This window comes from Euprymna scolopes, chromosome 21, assembly GCF_053919585.1.
Source record: "Euprymna scolopes isolate OS-2025 chromosome 21, ASM5391958v1, whole genome shotgun sequence".
In the NCBI taxonomy this organism is placed as follows: Eukaryota; Metazoa; Mollusca; class Cephalopoda; order Sepiida; family Sepiolidae; genus Euprymna; species Euprymna scolopes.
Window position 1 is genome coordinate 95773467 of NC_136502.1, and position 21414 is coordinate 95794880.

At 37.2% G+C, this 21414-nt stretch overlaps 1 protein-coding gene across 1 annotated transcript in view; it reads left to right on the top strand.

The window, feature by feature from the left end:
- Positions 1–21414, top strand: part of LOC145242607 (chymotrypsinogen B-like) — a 91680-nt gene that overhangs the window by 51293 nt on the left and 18973 nt on the right. The window contains exon 4 of the mRNA XM_080105719.1: positions 11541–11675. Within this exon, the coding sequence (XP_079961845.1) occupies positions 11541–11675 (135 nt within the window). The remainder of the gene's footprint in view (positions 1–11540; positions 11676–21414) is intronic.

A 21414-nucleotide genomic window follows, 5' to 3' on the forward strand; every position in this document is an offset into this window, starting at 1 on the left:
CGTCAAAATAAGGTATGCAAACAATTTTTTTTTTTTTTTTTTTTAATCTATAATTCTGTCCCTTACAACAACACAATATGTTTTGTTCAGTTTCAGATGATTATTTTAAGCATATTTGTTCCCACTTCAAAACAAGGGGGGGTTTTGTAAGCAAAAAAATATATATATATAAATATCGTTTATGAAAAATAAGTACACTGTTATAAAGTTCATTCTTCTCCTAATAATCGCTGAAAATTTCGTATTGATCGGATAATTACCTGATTTTTGGTAGATTTTTAAAAAGACGGTCCGTCAAAAAGTACTGACCTGCCCCCCCAGTTTTGGCGGTGCCTAATCAATATACTATACGATGCATTGGAGAAGGATAAATAGATACTTAAATTCTTAATTTAATTTACTTGCAAGAAGACATCGGTACTGAATGCCGAAAAATTATATGCAGAATGTAATCTTTTGAATCCAACCACATTATATACGTAGTGTTATCTCTTTCATCAAACCCTGCGTATATACGTAGTTTTATCCCTTGAGTCAAACGATATTGTATGCGTAGTATTATCTCTTCCGTCAAATCTGATCATAGACGTATTTTTATCCCTGAAATCAAACGATGTTACATGCACAGTGTTATCTCTGCCATCAAACCTTAATATATACGTAGTTTTATTCTCGAAATCAAACGATATCACATTCGTAGTGTTATCTCCTAAGAGCAAACCTGTATGCGTTCTGATATTCTGTGAATAAAACCATATTATATGCGTAGTATTATATCTTGGATAAAATGTATTTTTTATTTTATTTTTTTACAAAGGGGTTGCCACTTATCAAGGCCCAGAGGCCGCTCGAGGGTAAGGGTTATGCTGTGTACGGTACGTAGTAATAGAAATTTGGTATGATTAAATTATTTAAGATGACGATTCAACAAAAAACTTGTTTACGTTGAACTTGAAGTCGACAATATTGTAATCAGCTGGAAATCAGACCAGCGGAACAGTATTTCACAGTCGGGCAGTTCGAGAAAAGAACATTTGTTCATGGAATCCACGTTTAGGTTTAGGCACTGATAGAGAGTGGGAGAAATTATTCATAGTGGTTTTGGCTAGACGAGTTTTATTATTTTTTTTTTTTTTGCGAAAGATTGACAAGAGGGGAGGAGGTAATATATGTAAGCTCAGACGAGTTTTTGCCACGAAAATAACAACAGAGCAGAGACAAGCTCGCAACGTCTCTTATGTGGGGAAGAGATTGCAGAGAGGAGAAAAGAGCATTAGGTCATGAATTCGGTTTTGTGCTCTGTCAAGGCAAGGTGAAGTGCTCCGAGCAGCTTCTGTCCAGATGTGGCAACAGTACTCCATCCTAAAATGTACCTGGCTCTTATACAGGAAGAGGATTGGATCGGAAGTGAGATATTTATTAGAGCGGTGGAATGATCCAACCATTTTCCCAGCGACATTGGCAACAGATTTGATGTATGTGTTCCATTTCAGATCAAGAGTGAATTTCAAACCAAGTAGCTTGTCAAAACATGGAGTGTCCTCAAGACGAAAGCCATTCATTTCAGTTGGGGGTAGATGAAAGTCAGAGCGTTAATGATGGAAATGAAGGAGCTTGGTTTTAGATCATTTAAAATAACCAGCCACCTTTTCCCCCATTGAACCACGTGCCCAAGATCAGTGGAGAGAGGGAATCAGAGGTATCTTGGTCATTTCCGGTTTTGTAAGTGTTGTCATAGATGGTAATGCCGTCTGCATAAATGTCTATGAATGATCTAAGAATGTGATTTGGGAGATCGTTGATGAAGACCAGGAAGAGAGTTGCGTTTAAGATTGAACTCCGCGGGACGCCACATAATTACCATGAGCTTCTGATTTTTGCTCATCAACCACTACTCTTATAAACCTATTCGATAGAAATAATTTCATAATTGAAAAGATATTTCCTGCTATTTCGTAGCTGGATATCTTCTCGCGTGGATCTTTATCCCATACCCTATCAAAAGCCGTTGATAATTTTTTTTTACATGGGCATCACCACTTATCAAGGCCTTAAGGCAACTCGAGGATAAGAGTTAAAGAGTGTACAGTATAAAATAGACAATATAGTAATCGTTAGTAATGGAAATTTGGTGAATTTTTTAACTTATATGGAAAGGCTCATCAAAACTTGTTTACGTTAGACTTGAAGACAACGATATTGTAATCAGCTGGAAAGCAGGAAAACGGAAGACAATTCCATAGGCGTGCAGTTCTAAGAAAGAAGCTTTGCTCATGGAATCTATCTTTAGATTTAGGCACAGATAAAGAGTGGGGGAAATTATTGATAGTGATTTCTGCTAGACGGGTGTTTCTTGTGAAAGTTTAGTGGTGGGACCATAGATTGGAGCTCAGCCGAGCACTTGCCATGAAAATAACGATAAAGCAGAGACAAACTCGTAACATTTCCTCTGTGAGAAAGAGATTGCAGGGAAGAGAAAAGGACATCCCTGCGAGGGTATGATGTCTATTTTGAACTCTATCAAGGCAGGATAAGTCCTTTCTAGCAGCTCCTGCCCAGATGTGGCAACAGTACTTCATACTTAGACGTACCTGGCTCTTATGTAGATAGAGAATAGCATCAGCAGTGAGATATTTACTGGATCGATAGAAGGATCCCATCATTTTTCCAGCGGCCTTGGCAACGGATTTAATGTATGTGTTCCACTTAAGATCAGGAGTAAAAGTCAAGCCCAGAAGCGTTTCAAAACCTGAGGCCTCCTGAAGACGAGAGCCATTAATTTCAATTGATGCCAGATTGGATCAGAGCGTTGATGATGTACAGATAAAAGCTTGGTTTTAGATGCATTAAAAGTAACCAGCCACCTCTTTCCCCATTGTACCACATACTAAAGATCAGAGGAGAGAGAATGAGAGAGAACTTGGTCGTTTACTGTCTTAGATATACTACCATAGATCGTAGTGTCATCTGCATAAATGTCTCCGAATGATGTAAGGATGTGATTTGGAAGATCATTAATGTAGATCAGGAAGATAGTTGGGCCTAGGATGGACGCCTGAGTGACTCCAACAGTAATACTGAGAGCTTTTGATTTCTGCTCATCAACCACTACTCTTATGAACCTATCAGAGGGAAATGATTTAATAATTGAGAAGACATTTCCAGCTATACCGCAGCTGGAGATCTTGTGAAGTAGACCTTTATACCATACTCTATCAAAGGCCTTTGATATGTAAAGAGCAATTACCATAGAAAGGAAGCCTCCGTCGAGAGATTCGCTAATCCTATGAGATATAACTGTAAGCACATCTGCTGTAGGTCTAGCAGAATGGAAACCATATTGTGTGTCACTAAGAAGGTTATTTTTGCTGAGATGGTTGATTACTTCTCTATTTGACACAGATTCCAGCAACACTCATGACGCACAGGAGACTTATTGCCCTGTAGTGAGAGGGAGATGAGCGATCACCTGAAATAAATACAGGGCATACTGATGAGATTTTCCAGGGTGATGAGAAGCAATTCTCCTTAAGGCAACGTTTAAACAGTTTTGTAAGGATGGGCGCTAGTTCTGGTTGAAGTCTTTCGAGTACTATAATTGGAATACCACCAGGACCGGTTGCTTTACTGGAATCAAGGTTTTTAATTAGCTTGGCAACATCACGTACAGATATTTGTATATCACATAACGTGTTTTCTGATACAGGAGGAAATATTGGAGGTTGGCGGCCTTGATCGCAAAGGGTAGAATTAGCTGCAAAGTTCTTGGCAAAGAGTTTGGCTTTGTCTGATGCTGACGAGATTACCTCAGATTCATTGATGATAGTTGGGATAGAGCACACGTTTCTGTTCAGGATTCTGTTTGCTATTTGCCAAAACTGGTGGGAACAAAGCCGCTGCTCAGCTACTTTGGACTTAATGAACTGAGCATATAACTCTCTTGCGTTCTTTATTACTTTTTTACAGTGGTTGCTGGCAGTCCTGAAAGCAGCTTTAGTCTCAGTACATCTATTACGTTGGAAGCAATGGAAAAAGTGATTTCTGTACGTAATGACAGCAGCACATTCTGGAGAGAACCACGGCTGGCTGTTAGGATTTTGCTGGATTTTTTTTTGAGGGTATGAAACAGCCTATACCTACAATTAGACATTCGGTCAGTTCTGATACTATAGAGGCACATCCTTTTTAAACATGGAACGCAGAGGTAGATCTGATATATAAAAGTTACTGGAATCTGTGTTAATATATATATATATATATATATATATATATATATATATATATATATATATATATACTGGAATCTGTGTTATATATATATATATATATATATATATATATATATATATATACTGGAATCTGTGTTATATATATATATATATATATATATATATATATATATATATATATATATATATATATATATATATATATATTTGTAAAGAAATGAACCATAGCGGAAATTCAGTCGACTAAAATAAGATGGAAAACGGGGCGAGGAAAAATAAAATAAAATGGGGGAAGTTACATGTAACAAATGTACAATTCAGTAAAATAAATAAGTCGATTAAAGACGAGATAGCTAAAATAATCCCGAAGCGCTTTTCGTCCAGACTAACTTTTCAAGGGTATATGTCTGAAAAATGATTTTTTTTTTTTTACATATTAGCGCTTTTTTTATTAGCGCTTTTTAATTTTTTTTTATTTAGAATATTAGCGCTCTTTTATTAGCGCTTATTTATTTATTTTTTTTTAGAATAAAGCGTTTCGGTTGTACTTTAGCGATCTCGTTTTTAATCGACTTATTTATTTTACTGAATTGTACATTTGTTACATGTAACTTCCCCCATTTTTTTTCCTCACCCCGTTTTCCATCTTATTTTAGTCGACTGAATTTCCGCTATGGTTCATTTCTTTACAATTATTTTAAAATTTTGCCAATCGAATATATATATATATATATATATATATATATATATATATATATATATATACTTATACGAATGATAAGTCAAGAGCAATTACCCTAGAAAGGAAGCCTCCGTCAATAGATTCGCTAATCATATGAGATATAACTGTTAGTATATCTGCTGCAGATCTAGCAGAACGGAAACCATAATTCATATCACTGACGAGGTTATTTTTGCTGAGATGGTTGACTACTTCTCTATTTAACATAGATTTCAGCAACTTACTCAAGACGCACAGAAGAATGATTGGTCTGTATTAAGAGGGATATTTAACACAGATTCCAGTAACTTCTGGCGCACAGGAGACTGATTGGTCTATATTAAGAGGGAGATGAGCGATCACCTGAATTTTTTTCAAAATGGGACATACTGATGAGGTTTACCTGGTTGTTGGGATGCATTTGTCTTTAAGACAACGCTTAAACAGCTTTGAAAGTATGGGAGCTAGTTCTGGTTGCAGCTTTTTGAGCACTATAATTGGAATGCTGTCGGGGGCAGTTGCTTTACTGGAATCCAGATTTTTGATAAACTTGGCGATATCACGCACAGTTATTTGTATGTCGCATAGCGTGTTTTCAAACAGAGCAGGAAATACGAGGGGCGGGGGTAGGCGGTCCTGATTGCATAGGGTAGAATTTGCTGCAAAGTTCTTGACAAAGAATTTTGGCTTTTCTAATGCTGAAGAGATTAACTCAGGTCCATAGATGATGGTTGGGATAGAGGGTACGCTTCGGTTCAGAACCCTGTTTGTTATTCGCCAAAACTCATGAGAACCAAGCTGCTGCTCAGCTACTTTGAGCTTGACGCACTGAGCATATAACTCTCTTGTGTTCGTTATTAATCTTTCACAGTGGTTGCTGGCAGTCCTAACGGTGGCGTTGATCTCAGTAATCTATTTCGATCAAAGCAGTGATTAAAGCGATCTCTGTGCGCAATGGCAGCGGCACAGTCTGGAGCGAACAGCGGCTAGCTGTTAGGTTTTTGCTGGAATTTCTTGGAAGGTATGAAGCGCTCTATACTGATAATTAATCATGCAGTCAGGCCTGATACTATATACTATATTATATACTATATCATATACATTTATTTTAAACATGGAACGCAGAAGTAGATTATATATAAGCTATCCCAGTCAATCATAGAGTATCGGTATACTGTACGATGGAGAGATACATCTAAGGATTTAGTACATTTTGTTTTTATCTTAACTGAGATAACTGAGTGGTCGGAAGATCTCAGTGTGTACAGAATGGAGGATGAACACAAGCTGTAACGATCTAATTTTATTATATGCGTAGGCTTATCTCCGGAATAAAAACTTATTATTTGCGTAGTGTAACCAAACAGTAACATTATAGGGCTATCTATTGAATAAAACATTATTATATGCATAGAGTTAGCTTGTTGATTAAACCATATTATATGCGTTCTGTTTTCTCTTGTACTAGCATTTCATTCCGGCGTTGCCCAGGTGTTTGGAGATGTATGTTGAGCAAAAAAAAAAAAAAAAAAAAAAAAAAAAAAAGCGGTCAATTTTTTAAAACTGTAACCCCATATTATGACCCAGTAACATTTATTGTTTTGGGCTCAAATCAAGTTATTTAGTTATATCCATGTCCAAGGAATCTATATTTAAAATTTCAGGTGTTTAGACCCAAAATTGTTGGAGGGATTTGGTAGAGTTATCAAAGGTCAAATCGTTGAACTTTGACCCCTTAACATCCAAATTTCTGGTCGAAAACCGATCACAAAGATTTTTCCAAATCTCAATACCCTGTATATCAAATTTCAAGTCTATAGACTGAAAATTGACAGAGTTATTGCGTAGGAAAATGTACACAGACACACACAGACACGTTCACTTTTATAAATATGTTGCTAGATAGATTAAACCATATTATATGAATAGTGTTATATTTTAATAAAACTATATTACATACTCAGTCTTATCTCTTGAACCATCCTATTATATGCATAGTTATCATTTGAATCACGTTATTATATGCATAGTGTTCTTTCTTGAATCAAACAATATTATATGCGTAATATTATCTCTTGAATCAAACAATATTATATGTGTAATATTATGTATTGAATAAAACCATATCATACACGTAGTGTTATCTATTGAATCAAACCTTATGTGCGTAGTGTTATCTCCTGAGAAAAAAAAACTTGTATACGTTCTGTTATCCCTTGAATAAAACCATGTTATATGCGTAGTGTTACCTATTGAATCAAGCCTTACCATATGTGTAGGATTATCTCTTGAATAAAGCCATATTTATATGCTTACTGTTATCTCTTGAATTAAATCATATGCCGTTAGGACTGCCAGCAACCACTGTAAAAGATTAATAAAGAACACGAGAGAGTTGTATGCTCAGTGCGTCAAGTCCAAAACACATAAAAACACATTATCAAAAACACGTGGTGTTAATTCTTTGAATAAACCCACATTTATGCGAAGTGTTTTCCCGTGAATTAAACCTTAATATATGCGCAGCGTTACCTTTTGAACCCAACCTAATTGTATTCGTAGTGTTACTATTTTTTTTAACATAGGAGTCACCACTTATCAAGGCCTGGAGGCCACTCGTGTTAAGGGTTAATGAGTGTACGGAACTCAATGGGGCAATATCGTAATAATCGTTAATAGTGGAAATTTGGTAAATTGATTACTGAAGGGGATGGCTCATAAAGAACTTGTTCACATTGGACTTGAAGATGACCATATTGTAGTCAGTTGGAAAGCAGGGAAACGGAAGAGGGTTCTACAGGTGTGCAGTTCTAAGAAAAAAGCTTTGTTCATATAATCCACGTTTAGGTTTAGGCACAGATAAAGGATGGGGAAAATTATTGATACTGGTTTCAACTAGACGAGTATTTTTCGTGAAAATTTGGCAAGAAGAGTATAGATTGGAGCTCAGACGAACACTTTCCATAAAAATAACGATAGAGCAGAGGAAGGCTCGCAACGTCTCTTCTTTGGGAAAGAGGTTGCAGGGAAGAGAAAAAAAACGTCCCCTACTAGGCTATGAAGTCTATTTTGAACTCTGTCAAGGCAGGATAGGTCCTTTGAGCAGCTCTTGACCAGATGTGGCGACAGTACTTCATCTTAGGACGTACTTGGCTTTTATAAGGTAAAAATTGCATCGGCAGTGAGATATCTTCTGGAGCAGCAGAATGATCCCACCATTTTTCCAGCGGCCAATTATATTGAATCAAACATTATGCATATATGCACATCTATTTAACCCAATCTTATTATATCCGTAGTTTTATCACTCGAATCAAACCTTATTATACGCATCGTGTTATCTCTTGAATCAAAATTTATTATATACGTCGTGTTATCTCTTGAATCAAACCACTTTATATCCGTGGTGTTACTCCAATGTATTGTTGACAAAGTCACTATGGGGAGCCATGTGAAATTGGATCCTCGACTAGAGCAGGTAATCAAGCGATTTGATTAAAAAATGGGCGACTTCGCCGATTTCGATGAGAAAAAATAGTATAGGAGGGTGGAACATTTGCTGATCCTCATTCAATCCTGAGCAATTTCGGGTCCCCCTGCTAGTTCCTTATAAAAGACAGGCTAAAATTAATTCCTGCTTATTACAGTATCTTACTGGTCACCGAACGGACACATTTTAACAAATTTTTCTCTCAGATTCCTACATCATTGGCACGTCTCGTCCGGCCGCTTCCTCGCCGTAAACAACTTAAACTTTGTTGCAATTTTCGAACACGTGATCATTTCTCACGTAATCATCGACACCTGATTTTAACGTATTTGTGTAGGGAGCTAACCTCTAAACACTCGCATCACTCACGTCAAGTGCACTGGCTCCATCTCCGTTCGCCGCCAGACCGTCCTGACAGGTACTTAATGTAACACTTCCGAAATTTGTACTAGCTAATATAATCTCTACATACCGGCACAGGGTCCCAATATATAATAGGAATGTCTAATATAACGGAGGGACAACTTAACCTGTTGATTTTGCTCCAGTCGACGCAAGAATTGCTTCTCTTGACGTTTCTTTTTGTGATAAAAAGGATGCTTTTATTTCTTAGTTCAAATTTATTTACACTTGAATAAACTAGTCTTAGACCTGCGCCTATTGTGCCATATCTATTATGTCTTCTCTACTAGTCTTAGACCTGCGCCTATTGTGCCATATCTATTATGTCTTCTCTACTAGTCTTAGACCTGCGCCTATTGTGCCATATCTATTATGTCTTCTCTACTAGTCTTAGACCTGCGCCTATTGTGCCATATCTATTATGTCTTCTCTACTAGTCTTAGACCTGCGCCTATTGTGCCATATCTATTATGTCTTCTCTACTAGTCTTAGACCTGCGCCTATTGTGCCATATCTATTATGTCTTCTCTACGTGTCTCTCTGTCTACCAGACACTCTTCTCTTCCGGTTATGCAAAACGCGCCCGTTTAAATAAGCGTGTTGTTTACGTCATCCAACCACAATTCTATCGGAAACCAAAAACGCGCTCACAACTTTCTTCAAGAATTCGTTTGTTGGTCGCTCTTTTTCTACCTATTCCGTAATGGACCAGGAATGTTTTTGCCTCGTCAGTTCTTTCCAAAACAATTAATTGGTTTTTATTTTTATTTAAATTTTGTTTGGTCTCAAATCCGTCAAACACTCATTCCACACAATGGCTTTACATATAAATTAAATTCGATTCTGTGGTTAAAGCAATTAAGTGTTAACTGTTCTACACTTCCAAGTAGCAATTTCCGGGGTTAAATTCGACACACTGCTGTCAAAAATCACTACTTAAAATCGACATTGCTGCCAAAAACTCGTTACTCCAAAACTCTACGCTCTACTGTCAAAATTCGCTACTTCAAAACCCGACACTTCAAAACTCTAAACTCTGTTATCAAAAACTCATAAACACGACGCACTGCTGACAAGAATTGCTACTCCAACGTCTAAATCCAAAATCAACGCAGCCCCTGAAAAAAATCAGGCTTTTTATTTCAAACCGGAAGCATCTCATTTGCATATTAGGTGACAATATCGCAAGCATATACATAGAAAAAGTGGCCATTTTCTTGTTTTTTTTTCTTCAATTATTTTGATGCACGCGACCCTACAGGCTGTACACAAACAGGTTTGTACCAATTTTTAATTTAATCACAAAAGAGTAACTTGTCTTGCATTTGGTAGCATTTCAGGCCACAAATTCAATAACATTTGTTACGGAAACTATTTTCTTCATTGAAAATGGGAGTACGGAATCAAGATTGTTTTGCGCATGGCCGAATATTTCTGTCAGAAAATGAAACGTTGTACCTGTTCTGAAAAAAACAAAAAAACAAAAAACATTTCTTCTGATCATCTACCAAAGTGCTCTCGAAAACCTCATTCCCGATAATTTGGTTCCTACGCCTTCTCGCCCTAACCACCACTCGGCTAATCGCTAGAGATCTTCAGAATATGGTGGTGTGCTAAATCTTTTATGCTCTACTTGAATTCGTCGAAATGCTCAATATTTATCTGAAAGCTTTGAAGTGTTGTTTCTTCTCTCTTTTTCAGTTTAAACAGAAACCTACTCCTAGGATTCCATGTTACCCTTGTCCCCAAAGCAATTATACGGCCTCGAATGAGTGACGGAGAATGTGTTGCAAAAAACAAAAAAAAAAAACAAAAAAAAAACGAAAAGAAAAAAGAAAAGAAAAAAGAACTCTTCAATCTCCTCTTATGCTTTCTAGAAGTGAATTACTTCCTTGCGTTTCTTTTTCTTTTAAGCAGCTACTGTTCTCGTAAAGGCTAGTCGCTGCGTAGATTATTTTGAGCAGAGACGAATATTTCCGTCGGTCAATGAAACGTTGCATCTGTTCTGAAAAAGAAAAAAAAAATGAATATGGAGAAAAATCATTGAATATGAAAAAAACCCATTAAATCTGAAAATCAGGGACTTGATTGAGCTTCAATATATGCGCCCCCCCCTGTAAAGCATTCACAAAAAATACTCGTCTAACTACAACAACTATCAATAAGTTCCCTTACGCTTTTTTTTGTGTCTAATACTAATTCGAGATTACATGAGCAAAGTTTCTTTCATAGAAATCATCGTCTGTGGAACACAATACCGCGGGGTTGCTTCCAGCTTACTACAACACGGTCTTTTTCAAATCTAATGTAAACAAGTTCTTGTGGAGTCGTCCTTTTAAATAATTTAACCCTACCCAACTTCTACCATTACTGATCACCGCAGTGTTGTCTAACCGTTTACCTGATACTCATTAACTCTTATCCTCGAATGGCCTTTGGGCTTTAATAAGCGGTGACTTCCTTGTGTAAAAATATTTCTCGCAAGTCGTTTAAATACAATGCACAAACACTTACAGCGCTTTCATGGTTACGGTTTCTGGCATATTTTGAAGTTACCAAAGAGAAGTGAGGTGTGTCTTATCTGCTTTTTCTCCTCACATAGCAAGTTACAAATTCTAATTTTGCCCTTAAAAGAATTTTTTTTATTTGCTGTTAAAATCATCAGTTATGCGTCTCTTATGTTTCACTCTTTTTACAGACAACGACATCGCTCTGTTGCGATTATCATCGCCCGTTACTATTTCGGAAACCATCAAAGTGTCCGAAATGGCCAAATCAACCGACGTGTTTCCCCCGGGAACACTTTGTATGGTGGCAGGATGGGGAAGCTTAAGTAAGTTTCGAATATTTTTTACTTTCAAATTCTTCTTTTTTTTTTTTGTAACACCAATTACCTTTATCATGCACTCCTCCTCCATGAACTCAAATCTATATAAATAAAACAGTAGACGTATGCATGCGTTGATTGGGATTGTCGGACTGACTTCCTCATCTTGGTTGTTATCGTCACAACGTTTCGGCCGAGTGGTCCTAGACGTTGTATCAAAGTTTACAGTTACCCAAAGGTGCTGAGTTCAATCCCGAATGAAGGTAGTAAAAAAGTAACATTCAAAACAGAGAATCAGCAACTATGTTCCAGAGCCTGGCTGGAGTCCGAACACGGTACCCCCGTAATAATAATAAAGGGTTGGGTTCGAGAATCCTAACAAACGGTTCCCCAGTTCGATACAAAAAAACACCTGATGAAGGCCGGAGGGCAAAACGGCCGAAACGTCGTGACGATAACAACCAAGATGAGGAAGTCAGTCCGACAATGAAAACACCTCATCTCAAAAATACAGACAATTAGTATGCATGCGTGTTTGTGTGAAAATATTTAACCGATAAACTCTTAAAAATCGTTATTTTCATGGCAAGTGCTCGACTGAGCTTCAATCTATGGTCCCCCTTCGCCAAACTTTCACAAGAAACACTCGTCTAGCTGAAAACACTATCAATAATTCCCACCCCCCACTCTTTATCTGTGCCTAAATCTAAACGTAGATTCCATGAACAAAGCTTCTTTCTTAGAATTGCACGCCTATGGAATTGTCTTCCATTTTCCTACTTTCCAACAGACTACAATCTGATTGTCTTCAAGTCCAATGTAAACAAGTTCTTGATGAGCTGTTTCACTTAAGTTAATCAAATTTACCAAATTTCCATTACTAACGATTACTATATTGCCCAATTGACTACTGTACTCTCTTAACCCTTATCCTCGAGTGGTCTCTGAGCCTTGATAAGTGGTGATTCCTATGTAAAAAAAAAACACCAAGGATGGTTTATAACGAATAAATTCTCATTTGGATAGATGAATAACGCGTACAGAAATATGTCGACAAGTTGAAATGCAAAATGTTCCACTTGCCGACATATTTCTATTACTTTTGCGCATGCTCAAATTCATTCATAGCTTGAAGTGGTTTTATTTTAAATATTTCTTATCTATCTGTCGAGAGCTAAAATTGTGTGGAATGCTGCTGAAGCGCCAAATGTTTTACTTTTGATTTTACCTGATGGCACGGAATATTTTTTTTTTTTTTTAAATATTTTGAAATCAGTATTATATATTAGATATAATGTAATATTCATTAGATAATTGGTTCTGTAATAAGAAATACGAAATCTGCATTAATAAAAATATATTTAAGTGTATTTCACGACCGGGCAACGTCAGCGCACCTTGTTAGTTATAAACAGTTTTTTGTTTTTTCATATTTTACTCTTATTCATCTAAATCATGAACGTTATCCTTGAGATGTGAAAAAATAAGACCCATATTTGAACAAAACTGTTGTCCAAAGCAAACAAACTTGAGAAGGATCTCTATTCTGCCTAAAAAACGCTTATGACCAAGGATAAAAAATTTTTTTTTCTGCAAAACTAATAAAACGATACGTCGTTCTGGAAACTGGGCACAATAGACATCCGAATCAGAAAAAATATGGCGTACATCATTCAAGGTCCTAAATTTACACATAAAAACACCTTAACCAAATAAGAAAGCGTCTGTTGGAGGATCTCAACTAGGCACTTCATGAAGAAGAAGAAGAAGAAGAAGAAGAAGAACAACAACAACAACAACAGCAACAACAAGACGCTATTGAGACGATATATGACACATTCGATAGCAAACTACCCCAATCAGCTCCAGAACGTCGCTGATCGAAAAGAAAAAGGAAGTTTGTGGATCCTTTAACTATCGATCCAAAAAGGAAAGGCTGGTAAGTACTCATTGCAGAGTAAAGGCTTGAAAGGACTCTTCTGATCATTATAAAAACTTCGAATCTAATACTCTCGCAGGGCGAACATCACCATCCAACGCAAAACTACAGACCAATTAACTTAACAGTCGAAAAATACTAACAACTGTTTTTTTTTTTTTTTTGTATTCACGTTCTTGGTCACGGCACCAAATCAACGTTTATATTGTTATGCGGGTCGGGCGACATATAACGGGTATTCGTAATACACAAATAACGATGGTGATGACAGTTCTAAGGGAGGCATTTGTAACTGTTCTTTGTACATTATGACGACTGTGATGATAAATATGGAGGGAGACATTTATATCAGACTGGGAGATATGTGATGTAACAGTTCTTAACACATATAGAGGGGAAGAGATACTTCACTTATGATGGTGCGGAGGACATGTAACACCTGGAAGGGTTATACAAGTGTTTGTTACAAGACGATGAAAAAACACATTTGCCTTTTCTGTTGTAAGGAATGACGACACGAGACAAACAGTTACAAACATAGTTGGTTTCTTTATTATTCAATCGGCCGATTGGTGATATCAGGAATTCAAACTTTGGATCTACATGGTCTACTTGCCTCCCTTTGTTTCTAAGGGGCTCTCCTCTCGACCTCTTCTGATTCTCTATAACTGACTCTCTCTCATCCACTTCCTAACATCGAACCCACAGATTCAATATATCGAGAAATCTCCTTTGTTTATGACGTCAGAAGTGGACTGTCGACCAACGTGACTATATCACGTTTTCTACACACATTTTTGGCAAAAAAACACTTTTGGCAAAACAAAGAATCCTCAATTCTAATTGCTTAATATCTAATGGAGAGCAGAATCGTGTGGGTGCTTCACATGGTTCGGCGATCCTTTCTAAGCCTAATTACAGATGCTTTTTCGTTCCCTGTACATACAACCGGCCAAATTTTGCGTATGCCATCCAAGCAATAAATCTCAATCTTAAGAAAGATATTGTATGCATAGAACGTGTTTGATGGTTGGCAACTAGGATAGTGACAGGATTCTTCATGCTTTCCTATAAAGGACGGCTGCAACAACTAAATCTGTGGTGAACATACAACTAGGAACCAAAGCTGCAGTTCATACCAAAAGGGACCCTGACACCTGTGTAAATTGCTACAAATTCGGTGGTAAAGGTCACATAACAAAAGACGTGGAACACATTGCTACTAATGTACAAATGTTAGATACTGAGTCCAGACCTGTTCGGAAAACGAGACTGAAGACGAAGCTTCAGTGCCAGTCTCCCCACCCCTTCACATTGCCCATTTTTATGGAATGCAGTATTTGGTGTTACGGCACGAGCTGTAGATGCTAGTTGATGCCAATCCTTGAAGACAACAATGGTGGACATCATGACTATTGAAGATACGCCCTGTGTATTCTACGGCTGTAGAATGGTCATCATTATCACAGATGGAAACGTCCTTGTCAGGATCGATATCCTGCTGGAGTGTAGTAAACCACTGGAGTATGATCGGTTGTTGATGATCGACGCGATAAAGACATTTTCATTAGCGAAATTTATATCATAGGAGATGTGCGTTCATCGTGATGTGGAAGTGGTCACATGATTGTTACCTGAAGAATTATGCAATGAAATGCCAAAATATCGAGTGGCTGCAAAAATTCGATCACAGTATTAATAGGAGCTTCACACATGGATGGATAAGGGTTGGTTTGTCCCATATCCGGAATAAAGGCTTTGACCTCTCTAGGGTTTAATTCCGTTGATCACAATGATGTAACGGAATAAGGCAAAGGTGCGCCCAGTGAGGGACTATCACGAACTTATCCACTCTGTAAAAACATCCATGGTAAACGCACAAACTGCACTTAAATGTGGGGCTAACGCGTCTTTGCTGAATCTCAGGAGACCCTACTTCCAAGCGCAAATCAACTAAAAACTGTGATCTAGTTACATACTCATGATTAATTTGGCTAACCTATTCATGTTAATAATTATTACAGTAAATAATTATATATATATATATATATATATATATGTATATATATATATATATATATAATTATAAATAAGTAAATAATTATATATATATATATATATATATATATATATATATATATATGTATATATATATATATATATATATATATATATATAATTATTTACTTCTCACAGCTCGCCACCAGGTTTCTCACACCTCCCTCTCTCCATCGTTGGTTTACCTGTCAAGAAAAATTAACATATACAAAGTCTGATAGCCACCCTTTAACCAGGGTTCTCCCCTTTTTCAATACAAAGTTCATAAGAAAGTTATTTCACTGGTTTAAAGAAAATCCAAAGTTCATAAGAGATAATAAAATGCAGAATTCCCCGGTCCCACTCAGGTAATTAAGTCTCTTTTTCTTTTGGTATGCAAGTTTTTGTTTGTTCTTTTTTTTTCACAATTTACAATAATAACTCAAAAAATCACCATTTATAAATGTCACTCACAGTTTTTTTTTCAGTTCGTGAATCCTGTATTTCTTAATTATCAACTTAATTAAATTGCCATTCTCTCTTTTTTTTAATTCATAAGAGTTATTTCCCCTGTTTAAAAAAAGCTTTTTTTTTTAAAGTTGCTCAATTGTTTTCCAAAGGTTTGTAAGAGTTATTTCCCTTTTATATATATATTTTTTTTTTCAGAAATTCAGTCACCATTTTACAAGATTTTTCTTTTCACAGAGTTTCAGTCACACTTCATAAGATTTTTTTCTTATTTGTCATTAACAGCACAATCTCTTAAATAGAGGGTAGGACCCGCTTTTTATTGAGCTAGGAGGGTTTCTCTCACCTTAACCAGTCGCAGTTGAGACTTCACCTTATAATCCACAGTTTAGCATCTTCTAAGAATTTCTTTGAGCTGAGGACTTCTCACCTCATTCAAGCTACCGTTGGGATTTCTTTTGACGATTCACAGCTCAGCGTCCTGCAAGAATTTCGAAAAAAAAAAAAAAAAAAAAAACTGAGAGAAAAATAAAGAAAAGAAAAGAAGAGAAATCTTCGCGTCGTCTTCAGTTTTTCTGGATCTCAGCATCGGGAAGGTTTTCGGGATGCACATTGGTCTCGTTTGTATCAGTATCAGGAATCGCATTCTCCGGAATTACAGGCGGTTTTAGACCAGAGTCTCTCTTGCCATCTGTGAAACTAGCCTTGGGATGCTTATCGCCTCGTTTCCTCTTCATATTCGTTCTTTTTATACACCATATAATCGCCCTCAACAGCACACTTATCATCACCTTATGAAGTCTATCCCTAGATTCCGTATTCTCCAGACCGTCTAATCGGGTCTGCAATTCACTTAAATCTATTCGTCTAACTCTTCCCAGAGCTTTTGGTAACCTAAGTCGGATACGCGGCAGTGAACGACGGATAAGGGATCCCAGAGGTTAGTAGGGTTATTCAATTAGATATTCGCCCAATCTACTTCAAGTGTTTTTAATAAATACCGTTCCTCAACTTGATAATACGCAGGTAACCCTATGCCCTTTCCCCAGACTTCACATCCCCAGTCCAGTTCTACCATAGTTAAAGGCGGACTCACCTTAATTATCTCAGCATCCGTGTTACCGCATACCTTGGACAATCCTACCTTCTGTTGCGTTGATACCAACCAGGTGCCTTTGGCTACTCTTACAGCCAGTGGCAAAAGACTCTCACTTGCCACCGCAACCTTGCAGATTTATCACTCTCTCATCCTCCTGAAACAATCCCAACAGACGCAACTCATGATCTCCAGTTACATACAACGGATTTTGTGACCGGCAAATTCCAAGGCCATTGATCCGGCATTCTCCTGCCTCTCGCTGATTCAATAGCATAATTCTATCCCTGGTCATATTAAACGCTACATATTCTGACTCCATCCTGTAATTGGCTACCAACCCCAACTTGGGTGTGCCCAGCGGATAGGGAACGGGTGAAGTGATAACTTGATAAACCTCGTACTTGATTCCTCGATCCCAGAGGGGTACAGACACAAACACTAGTATTTTTTCAGCTTCTTACCGCGCACTACACCCCAGGGTGTAATAATATTCCCACAACCCTTCCTCGGGGCTAACTGGAAGTTGTAGACGCGATGGTAATTTTTGTCTTATATCCTCCAAAACATTTCGCAGCTGATCCGAGCTTATTACACTGGGGGACAAATGTCCCAACGCTAGGGCGTCCAATTGGGCCCCTATATGGGTGGTCCACTCGACCAATGACTGCTCGGTCCGCATATGCATTAATTGTAAATATCTCTGTAGGAAAGCTTCCCCTCTCGAAAACCCAGTTTCGATTCGACTAGACACATTCCACAATTCGTCAAGCAAAGCTTCTAATTGATTGGTAATATCATTAAAGCTTTCTCTATTTTTTTGCATTTTTACTCTAGTGATATTTAATATCGAAAACCCCTCCTTGGTAATTTGTCTTAACGTTTTCTGTCCTCGCTCTAATTGCTCTATTCGTGCCTTTATTTACTCGAGGTGCTCTTCCGTAACTACTCAGAATAATGCCTCCAAAGCTTTACCTATTATAGGTATAACCGCTCTATTAGGCCTGGGTTCCAGGTTCCTAAATCTCTGATAATGGTTCCTTAGATCGGTCAAGCGGCGTTTAAAATGCGCGTCTCGCCCTCTAAGGAACTCAATATCTGCATATATTGCCTCACTTGCTCATATGTACTAACTAATTGTCTTTTTAACACATCAAACTGATCAATTCCCCCCCCCCCGATGAGCGCTAATTAATTCCCTATAGGACTGCAAATCATTCACTGTGATTATTACCTCGATAGTTTTCCTGAAAATGGCACCCCTTCTCACAAGCAGCACAGTAGATGTCCATAGAAGTCCTAACAGGAGCAACACCATGATCGTCTTCATCTTTGCACCGACAGGAAGAAATGGCTCAGTCAGCGACTCAACCACTCAACTGATACACCGTATGGGGCCGGGTGTGTTTAACAATAACAATATATAGAAAGAAATACGGGCACGCCCAATCGATGACGCCTTATTAACAATGGAGCGACGAAAAAAAAAAAAAAAAAAAAAAAGAGAAAAAAATTCCCAGAGACTCCTTTCCCTTAGTTACACCGTGTGTGGACACGCCGCCTAAAAAAGAAGACGACTATGGTCGGGCAATAACATCAAACAATTTCCCAAGGGCTCATCCCTTGGTTATGCCGCATGCCATCAAAGATTGATAAGAAGAAAAAACACGCTATGTCAATAGCAACTCGTATAGAATTATTATAAAAAGGTCGCTGACAAAAAAACAAAACAAAAAAAAACAAAAACAAAAAAAAAACAAACAAACAAAAAACAAAAACAAAAAACAAAAAACATATTTATGTAGGTGACTCGTTCAAAGAATTGTATGTCTATAGCATACCATATATGTCTCGCAGTGTTGTACAAAGAGCACTGACCAAACAACAATACGTTATGTCAATAGCTACTCATATGTGACTCGTTCAAAGAATGTCTATGGCAGATCATATGTGACTCACTCAAAGAATTGTTATTAAAAGGTCGCTAACGAAGAAAGACACCTTATGTCAATAGCTACATTATGTCAATGGCTACTAGTAGGTCAGGTCACTCGTTCAAAGAATTGTATGTCGATAGCATACCATATGTGACTCGTATATATATATATATATATATATATATATATATATATATATATATATTTGTGTGTGTGTGTGTATGTATATGTATGTATATGCATATATATGTATATGCATATATGTGTATGTATATGCATATATATGTATGTATATGTATATACATATATATGTATATGCATATATATATGTATATATATGTATGTATATGTATATGCATATATATATGTATGTATATGTATATGCATATATATGCATGTATATTTATATGCATATATATGTATATACATATATATGTATATGCATATATATCTATATGCATATATATTTATATATATGTATATGCATATATATTTATATATATGTATATGCATATATATATATATGTATATGCATATATATATGTATATGTATATATATATGTATATGCATATATATATACATGTATATGCATATATATATATATATATATATATATATATATATATATATATATATATTATCCTAATTTGATCGCAAGCTATTTAGGTCTTATTAGAACTCTGGCGTTAAGAAAATTTGACATTCGGCTTTCCGAATTCAGCAACCGATACTCCAATAATGGAATTGTTTGAAGGTCGAGAGTTGACTTGTGAGCTGTGCGAAATAACCAAGGTGGAGCGAGTTCTGCAACGCTGATTGAAAAGTGCGGCTCGGGAAATATGTCGGTCGCTTTCGGAAGAACAACGGAATGATATTGAGAAATACTGTCGTCAAATTATGAAGTTATGGAGAATAGTAAATTCGAGTCGGATTTTTAAGAAATACCGTCAAGTTAGATTTTTTTTTAGAAATACGGTCGTCAGGTTATGGGGAAGAGTATAATGCGACTCGGTGGGATTTTCTAGAAAAAATCGTCGCTGTTGAATGAGAAATTTTATTGTGGTCTAGTTGTGTTTTCTGAAACAAAAAAGTCGCTTTTAAATGAAGAAATGCGATTCGGATGGCTTTTATATATAAAAAAAAAGTAGTCACTTTTGAGTGCGTGCTGGCTGTGTCTAGCCGAGTAGTGAGTGCTATCAGTGTCTAGCCACGTAGTGTGGGTTAGCTGTGTTTTTAACCATGTAGTGTAGGCTAATTGCGTGCTTAGCCGTGTAGTATAGGTTAGCTGTGTGCTTAACCGTATAGTGTAGGCTAGTTGTGTGCTTAACCATATAGTGTAGGCTAGTTGTGTGCTTAACCGTATGGTGTGGGCTAGTTGTGTGCTTAACCGTATAGTGTAGGCTAGTTGTGTGCTTAACCGTATAGTGTAGGCTAGTTGTGTGCTTAACCGTATGGTGTGGGCTAGTTGTGTGCTTAACTGTATAGTGTAGGCTAATTGTGTGCTTAACCGTATGGTGTAGGCTAGTTGTGTGCTTAACCGTATAGTGTAGGCTAGTTGTGTGCTTAACCGTATGGTGTAGGCTAGTTGTGTGCTTAACCGTATAGTGTAGGCTAGTTGTGTGCTTAACCGTATGGTGTATGCTAGTTGTGTGCTTAACCGTATAGTATAGGATAGTTGTGTGTTAACCGTATGGTTTAGGCTAGTTGTGGGCTTAACCGTATGGTGTAGGCTAGTTGTGTGCTTAACCGTATAGTGTAGGCTAGTTGTGTGCTTAACCGTATGGTGTAGGCTAATTGTGTGCTTAACCGTATGGTGTAGGCTAGTTGTGTGCTTAACCGTATGGTGTAGGCTAATTGTGTGCTTAACCGTATGGTGTAGGCTAATTGTGTGCTTAACCGTATATTGTAGGCTAGTTGTGTGCTTAACCGTATGGTGTAGGCTAGTTGTGTGCTTAACCGTATGGTGTAGGCTAGTTGTGTGCTTAACCGTATGGTGTAGGCTAGTTGTGTGCTTAACCGTATGGTGTAGGCTAGTTGTGTGCTTAACCGTATAGTGTAGGCTAGCTGTGTGCTTAACCGTATGGTGTAGGCTAGTTGTGTGCTTAACCATATAGTGTAGGCTAATTGTGTGCTTAACCGTATAGTGTAGGCTAGTTGTGTGCTTAACTGTATAGTGTAGGCTAGTTGTGTGCTTAACCGTATGGTGTAGGCTAGTTGTGTGCTTAACCGTATGGTGTAGGCTAGTTGTGTGCTTAACTGTATGGTGT